General features: G+C 48.6%; 1 protein-coding gene across 1 annotated transcript; it reads right to left on the bottom strand.

Annotated features, from left to right (window-relative positions):
- Positions 1-892: 892 nt before the first annotated feature.
- TMEM86A (transmembrane protein 86A) lies at positions 893-5,725 on the bottom strand (the record flags this gene model as incomplete). The annotated part of the gene is made up of 2 exons (XM_008937127.1): positions 893-1,320; positions 5,461-5,725. Coding segments are annotated over 2 exons (693 nt in total), but the record flags the coding sequence as incomplete, so codon positions are not given.
- Between the last annotated feature and the right edge of the window lie 3,079 nt (positions 5,726-8,804).

Below are 8,804 nucleotides of genomic sequence, written 5' to 3'. Positions count from 1 at the left end.
GGGCAGGTGTTAGTAAGACACACTCTCTAAGTCCTGCTGTAAAAGTTCAAACTCCTGATGTGCTCATTAGATCTCAGCTATCACTGGTGGCTGCAGACACCACGGACCTGCACACGCATGGTCGGGGAGAATGCACTGGCCTGGTTCCCTAGAAGCTCATGAAATCCCACCAAACTCCTAGTACAGCCAAACGTGACAACACTGGTTCCCAGCCACACCTGCCCGGGAGCAGTGACTGGCCAGGATCAGAGCACACAGCACTGCATGTGGGCACAGCTCCTGCCCTCTGCTCGGGGCTTTGCTGGTGGGCTGGTTCTGCTGGGGGCTGCCCCACCTGCTGCTGACTCCACAGCTCAGCCCTCACCTGGATATGCTGGTTTGACTCTATCTCCAGGCTTCCTTTCAGCAGAGGCAATAGCTCCAGTTTGTGTACTGAGCTTGTAATCCACAGAATGAGACAAATGTTGGTTAAATTCACTTTTACCTATGATCTTAGCAGATATCTGTGCCTGTCCACCTACTACTGAAAGCAAGTCTTCTAGTACAGCACATGGCCAAACCTCCTTTCCATCAGCCCTCCTCTTCCCAGACATTCAGCATCAGATTCAAGACTTAACATATAAAATGCAGTAGCACAGCACTTCCAAGGAAGAAAAGTTGAATGAGTAGCTACTGCAGGGCCAGTCTAAGCTTTCTGATGTGGACTCCACGCTGAAGTAAGCTGAATTCAGAGAAAGCCATTGAAAAAAAAACAAACCCAAAGGTAATGCTTCAAAGAAGCAAAATCAACATCACCAATGTGCCTAGAGAAATGGAGATCTCTCTCAGGGGTGAATGCAGCTACAGCACCTGAGATATAACCCATGTTCTTCACAGACCGTTGGCACGCCACTTAGCTCCTCTTTCTGAAGTCCTCTTCGTCTCTGCTCTCTACAGCTGAGAGTGCAATAAGCATTTGGGCTGCATAGTAGGTCGCCATGATGATGAAGCGGGAGTAGGGCACAGGGAAGCAGAACTTGTTGAGGGCGATGGTCAGGTCCGACACCATGAAGAGCATGGCGCCGATGCAGGCCGAGAGCTTGGTCCACGTCCACAGGTCGTTGCACAGCTGCATGCCAGCCACCGCCCGCCAGCCCATGAAGCCAATCAGGGCGATGTAGACGGCCACCAGGTAGGTGAAGGGGCCGGAGAGGTAGGAGTAGAGGAAGGCGTAACAGGAGCTGCAGACGAGGCCCATCAACAAGCCGGCTTTGAGGTCCAAAGGCTTCATGCCAAAGGCTGAGGAATACAGGATGTGTGTGATGGCGAACATCAGCAGACCTGCAAAGAGGCGTGGACACAGCAAGGGTGGCCTTTCATCAGTGACAGGCAGTTGGCAGCAGGAGAGAACGTTGCTATATTGGGTTTTAAACATGCTACAACGAGCACAGGCTTAACGTCCATGCAGTGTTACAACCCTTAACGTGTTCAGTGGCAGTCATACTGACCACCTGGGCCTGTTTCAATATAAAAATCTATGTATAGATCAGCCTTAGTACCAAGCTCCTGCCCTAAGAAAAAAACCCAGCACATCTCCCACAGCAGCCAAGTAGAGCTCCACTGTGATGCAAGCCCTTCTGCTGGGAGGCCGGGTGAGCTGAGCTGCTGCAGAAGGAATGAAGCTTGTTTTTCCAGTGGTTCCTCCTGCCCTTCTTTGAAAGGAAGGGTGGGGGCAAAACAGACCAAAGATTATCCGCTCAAACTATCCCAAGTGTTTTGTTTTTGTGTCACGTGTGGAACAGGCAGGCTGGAGTCAGAGAAGTGTAGGAACAAAATGTGAACAAAGGTACCAACCCCTCCAAACGCAGACACAAAACCTGACTGGATTTAGCCACAAACCCAAAGGCACTCAGGGACTAAATCTGGTCCCTACTCCATCTCTGCCCATAGCTAGGAGAAAGTGAAGCTGGACAGAAGCAGCTGGCCTGTTTCAGGGACTGCACCAACAAGTTTATGGCTATTTGCAATATTCAGATGAACCTTACCTGGAATCAATCAATGAAAATAAAACGCCGGCTTTCCTTTGAAGTGCAACACCCCTGAGAAGTGTCAGATGTGGGTGTTGGAAGGTTCTGCCTGTGTGTTATTAACTTGCTACCAATCCATTTGACAAAAAGTGTCATGATGTATTGGTACAGCTGGCAACAAGTAGCTGTCATGCCAACTGGAGATAATGGGCCCCAGAGTCCAGCTCCTCTGCTCTAGTCCCCAGACCCACACGTGGTGCAGCTGCAGGATGTCCCACTTTGTGCTGGTGGGGTTATTAGAGTAGCTGGATGTTCTTCATGCAGCTGTAAAGATCTGGGAAGCCGAGTCCTCCAGCAGGACACTTGTTTACATTTAAAGCACAATGTGTACAAACTGCTGCTGCCAGCCATTTCTTCATCCTAATGCTGTTGTGTTGAGGCAGCTCAAAGAAGAAGTGCCTCCTTGCCTTTGGGAAGGACCAAATCAGACATCTACTGAAAGCTCAGCCATGGTGGGATGAGAGGGGAACTGGCAGGAGGGAGGGAGCTGCTGGGGATCTGGTCTGCAAGGTGAGGCTGGGGAATATGGACAGTGTGAAGGGGGAGGAAGAGAGGTGCAAGGGAGGGCAAGGAGGAGTTGACGTTTCACAGCTATTACACATCATGGGCACAGCACTGAGGAAACTGAGGAGGAATTTAGGGCAAGAGCTGCTTATAGTGTTATAGTGCAGGAAAGTGTAGAGCCCCATGAGCAGTAAGGAGAAGAAGGTGACTTCACCCTAGCAGTGAGGAGTGTTTTTTCCTCCAGTGGCATTTTATGGAGAGTTCTGGGATGGGGAACTGAAGAATGTGTTGTCCTTCATGCAGGCAGCTGGCAACGAGGAGGAGGAGGAGAGGAGGACAGGATGCAGCAGCCAAGCAGAAGCCCAGAAAGGCAGGAGGAGTTTTGTGATATGTGGTTGAGGCTGGTCACAAACAAGGCAGTCAGCTCTCAGGTTCGCTCATTCAACACCCACAAATCAAGCCAGGAACTTGGAAAACCTGTGACAGCTGCACAGGGAGGTGGATGAATTTCTCTTGCATTTCTCAGCCTTTAGCTTGGTCCTGCCAACCACATCAGGCAGATCAGCCCTTCTCCTGTCTGTCCACTTCCTTTCCCTGGGTTTCCTCCCCCCTCCCTGCCCCCGGAGTTTCCCTCAGGGAGGCAATAAGGTCTTTTTTTTTAGTCCTTGTCTTCAACAAATGCATAAATTGGTTAATAGTGCCTGCTATCAAAGGAGCTGGATGTAAACACTGTGAAGTATCTTCTACATGCAGCAAGACACTAATCAGAAAATAGTGTATTATTAGTGGACTGAAACAGCAAAAATGAAAAAAAAAAGTCAGCTGTGCCAGGAGCAGGTTCCCAGGCTCTCAATTCCCTGTGAAGTAATGAACAAATGTCCTTTTATAAACTCGTTGTCCCCAAAGCTGTTCAAATCAGCCTAGTTCCCAGCCCTTTTTTGTCAGTCCCAATGCTGTAGAAATTGAACAGAAAGTAGATTTTTATCTAGTATTTCCTCTGATTCTCCTGAAATTTCAAATTGCCACAAATGACAGTGTCAAAAGCTTGAGCACTGTCAGTGGCCAACAACAGCAGCCTGCAGAGTTTTAAACAGAACCTGTGTTCTGCAGGAGAGGTGAAGGATGAAGGGGGCTGGGGGGGCTTTATCTGCTAACAGCTGGAACACAAATGTTAACACTTTGCTACAGAGTATGGTGGCTCAGATTAGCATGGACTGAGGCAGGCAGGAGATGGCTAGGATGAAGGCTGAGATATCCAGAATGCTCCAAGAGAGCTTTTCTCCTCCTTAAGATGAAAAATGAGTCAAAACTCACAAAGCAACACTTTGCAACTGTGAGACTAGGGTCAAAAATCCCACTTATTTGCAGTTTTAAACACGTTAACCAGATACTGAATTGCTGTGACTGGTTGACAGTGCTAAACTGGAGAGGGAACTCAGAGATATCCCAGCTACATGGGAATGGAGAAGCTCAAAAAAGTCCATGTACAAGAACAGTTATGATGAGCATCAGGCCTTGAATGTTTTCCAAGCCACAGTGCAAGGAGCAACTCCAGGAGGCAAAAGAGAAGCCCAGGCTCTTGGGCTGAGGTGACCTGTGCTGAGCTGGGTACCCCTGTCAGGAGGAGGCCTGTCAGTGGGAATGCCAACATTCAGCACCCCAAGAGCAGGCTGGAGCTCCTCAACAACATGCCCAAGGTTCAGTCAGGTAGATCCAATTCTCAGGGCCTATCTAAACCCCACCAAAATCAGTAAAAATTTCTACATGAACTTCTAATGAGATTGGGATAAGCCCTTGGGAAGCAGGATTGAAACCAGATTCAGAGCATTTGGCCTTTCATATCTAGCATTGCACACACTGTCCTCTCATGAAGAGCAAGCTGCTGGGAATCCCAGAATAAAACTAAACACTGACCTCGCAAGAGGGGGATAAAATGAGCCTTTGACTTTCAGAGCTGACAACAGCACAAGTCAGAAAAGTTCATCATCTCATCACATTTTCCAGTGGGGCAGTCACAGCAGCCAGTTAATGGTGGGTGTTAGATGAGATCCCTGTGCTGATTAAATTAACTTCAGAAACCCCACCAGTCAGTTTAGTGAAGGACTCAACTGCTGCTGATTCTTCTGACAGCCAAGGCCAGGGAGAGTGTTGCTAGAGGCAGGTCCAACATGGCTTTAAATGATTAATCTAAATCATTGTGTTCTAGTCCCCAAACTAGCAAAGTAAAACAAGCTTGTTTTGTTCTGAGAGATGTGCATCTTTCTGTAGCAAAGACAGGCCATTGTGGTAAGGTCTGTCCTTGGTCCCCATCATCTGCATGTCCCACAAAACAAACCTGTCTTGTACAACAGGCTGCGTGATTCATGCTGACCAACCTGCAAGTAGGGCAAGATTTCTGATGCTTTGGTTTCTAGCATCCACTTAAACATCTTCCCCAGGCAATGGGCTTGTCTGTCAAAACATAAAGGCCCTCTCCACCTCTTTTCCACTGAGGACATTTCTGATCCTTGCAGCTCTGGGCTGGCAGATCTCCATGCAGGAGACAGGAGGTAGATACTTCCCGTTGCTTCACGGGAGCTGCCAAGTGCCACAAGCATTTCCTTCTCTTCCCCAGGGATTCTGCCATGCCACCTTCCCAGCTCCAGCCAGCCGAGATGCTGTGAGCACGTGCCAGGGAGCCAAACCTGCCCCAATTACCTCTCTAACCTCAACAGAAAGACTCATCCACGGTGTGACTCCTCACCACGGTGGGCTTTAGTCAAGGGATGAGTGCTGCCCACTGCCTGGGGCTTAGCTGTGAATAAACGAAACACGTGGCGCAGCAACGATGCCCGAGTAAAGCAGGTGACAGGGGGCACGGTGGCATCCTTTGGGCTGGCCCCACACTCACCGTGGATGAAGTAGCCCTGCTCCTGCCAGATGAGGAAGGCGTCCCCCACCGCCGAGAAGATCAGTCCTGCCAGGATGCGGCTGGCGCTCCGGTGTGACACCAGGAAGTTAATTCCATGAGCCAGAAGGAAAACCCACAGGCAGAAGATGGGCAGGCATTTGATGAGGGCACTGAACCAGGAGGGGCTGGAAGTTGGCAGCCAGAGGACGAAATAGACACAAGTGGCTTTAAAGAAGGGCACCAGTTTGGGGCCTTCGCTCTTCACCTAAAAGAAACAAGCATTTAAAAATAAGTTAATAGGATCATCATAAGCATCAGTGGAATATACTGCCTAGCAGAACCATCTCCTTCCTTTTGAAAGCTGCTCTTTCCTGTATACTAGCAGCATTTCTACACTGAGAAAGGCAGGTTAAACTTGACCATAATCCTCAGCCTAGGCCTTTGTGACCCTCTCTGCTGAAAACACTTCTCGTCTGGCAGCATGGGATGTGGGTGGTGGAGGTGGAGGGAGTTTTAGATACCTTTCCTCTTTATTTGTTCAAGTGAAAACATTCAGGCCATCATTCACACTCTTCTTGTGGTATTTGCCACCTATCTTGTGTTTTGACTAATCCCTTTTACACACCTCCTGTCCTGCAGCTGCAAAAATACTGCTCTCCTCAGGAGTATCCCAGCAGCAAACCAACCCATGAAAGTGCAGATCTTCCCTCGCATTTTGGCAAATCCTCTTGCTTAGCCAGTTGCAGATCACCTGGAGGATACAACCTCTCTTTTATCCCATTCTCTCTCCTGCCCTGTAGCCTCGTGCCTGGAGCTTGCTGTTGGCATCACCGCATGACTTCAAAACCCATCACCACCACAGCCTCCCAGGTGAGGATGTCACTTCCTCAGCTGACTAATGTCAGCATTACGCCCTGTTGCTTTGTTCTAGCATTGCACTCATAACATACTGCCCGTGTTGCAGGAAGTGTTTTGACTCAGGGCTCTGCTGTGTAAATCCAGATCCAAAAATGCAGTATGAGCACGAGGCTGCTCACAGCGAAGCCCGAGCAGAGGCAGGGCACACACAGAGCTACCGACTCCAGAGGCTGGGTCTGGTCTTACCACACACCGAGCTGGTGATAAGATGGGCACTGTGCTCACCTGCCCTCCTGGGGTACTTCTGCATTTTAGTGCAGGTGGGGAAAACCCCTCGCCAGAAACAAAGCCATGATTTTTGTTTTCTCCTGGAGTGCAGCTGAGAGCCAAAACAAGGAGCAGAGGAAGAAACTGTGATTGCCTCACGTGCCTGGCTGAGCTATGTCCTGGGGTCTTTTAGGACCTTTTTAGGACTTTTTAAGCCTGTTTCCTCCTACAACTAAGGCAATGCAACCTCCAGAGCTCCCCTGCAAGCAAGAGTTCACTCTCAGTCTTCTCATTGCTTTGGTCAAGCAAGATTTAGTTGCTTAGTATCACAACAACTTCCCACTACTCATGGCCAGAGTACACAGAGGTCTCATGTGCTGGACGAGGACACAGGGAAGATTTTAGAGGCACTGAAGCTGGGTTCACGCTTCAAAGTCCATCAAAATTTGAATATCCATGTGTGACACTCTGGGGTGCTTGTCTCACGCAAGGAGCCCATGCTCCAAAAAACGGGCAAAAGAAACATTGGGGTTTTTTCCAAAGCTCTTGCCCCTATTTCTGCTTCCTGCATCATGGGGCATTTCCGTGACACAACACTAGCATTAATAAGTAGTTGATAAGGCCTATATTCATCAAAATTCAAGAGCTTTTACAGACAACAGGAAAAGGGAGTGAGGGGAAGCTGGAAAAGAGAGGTGGAGGCAGCAGAGGGCATCTTTACACACAGTGTCTAATAATGGAATGCAATTTCTGAAGCAGCAAGACCATAAATAAAGGGCATCCCAAGAAGACAGTCCTTTCAAAATTGTTCTCACATCTGATGGAAATTTCCCCAGCATATCAGCAGTTTCTTATCAGTAAGGTATTTCATTATTCCTGTATACATTATTCATAGGCTGTTGCCAACACAACTTTTAAACACTCCATTAAACAACCCAGCTACACAACTCACTCACAGAAGGACATCAGCAAGCCGTTAACTTTCTTGTATTACATGGGGAGCCCATCCTGAGTCCTCTGCTTAGGCTGTCTAAATTAATCACCATTTCCCACTCCTTGTCTACATTCCTTGGGAGAATTCTGGCAGCAAATACCAAATGAGCTTGGACTAAAAGTCATAAAGGCCCATGTAGTCTTACAGCGAGGGGAGCTGCCTGGGAACTGTCGGGGATCGCAGGGGGAAGGACGAAGCCAGGCCTCCCCCTCCTCACACCCAGCCCCTTGCCCTGCTGAAGAGACACACCAGGCTCAGGCTGCCCAAAGCCAGTGCCCAGCTCCAGCTCTGCCCCCTCCCCTTCTGACGCTTTTATTAAAACCACAGTTGATCACATCCATCCTTTCACAGGGGCAGGCAGCAGACTGCAGCACTTGTGGCAGGGTTTCCTCCTCTCCCCACCACTTGTGGAGGATCTCCACCCCACTGTGACGAGCCTGAGAGCTTCAGCACAGAAATCTAACAACCTCCAGAGCTATGAAGTGCAAGAGCACTTTCAGCATCGACAGTGCTCCAGGTCCCTGCAGCAGTCTCAGCCAAGGCAGGGAGTTTTGTACCCCTGCAGATAAAAGTCTATGCTGAAGGATGTAGTTCAAGTTCAGCCTTGTTTGCAGCACATCACAGAGGCACTGTTAGAAAGCATACGTAGGAATATTTGGGCTAATAAACACAGACAGTTGTACTTAATACCTCATATTAAAAGAAAAACACCTGCTAGGAGGAGTTTCCATTACAGTCACAGCTTGCTCTCCCCCGTGTGTATGCGTGAGGAGACAGGTTTTAATTACACTTGTCATTTTCCCCAGGAACCCTGTCTCACTGAATAGGAGATATGCACTTGTGCAGAAAGATCGTTTGCCTGGTAACCTAAAAATTACCATTTCTTACTATTTGAATGTGAATTTTCCAAGCCAGCATTATTTTAAAACAATGGTTTGTAGTATTTCCATCCTAATAACAGTTACAGAATTTTTCAGGCATAAGGGGTCAGACTCCATCTCAGTCACCCACAACCCTGGAATTTACAGTGTTATGGAGTCCTTGTATAAGAGTAACCTCATCTATCTAGAAGGGCTACAGGCTTCTCATCATTAACACTTTATTCTTTTACACTTTTTCTACAAGTATGCTTCAAATGAGTTATTTCCAAACATGCCCCTGCCCACCAGTGAACGCTGCAGCCCCTGTGCTGGCTCCAGCCCCAGTGAGTGCCCCAGGGGGGACA

Source organism: Merops nubicus, unplaced genomic scaffold, assembly GCF_000691845.1.
Source record: "Merops nubicus isolate BGI_N331 unplaced genomic scaffold, ASM69184v1 scaffold26443, whole genome shotgun sequence".
NCBI classification, from domain to species: domain Eukaryota; kingdom Metazoa; phylum Chordata; class Aves; order Coraciiformes; family Meropidae; genus Merops; species Merops nubicus.
This window is presented reverse-complemented; position numbering and strand designations above follow the sequence as displayed.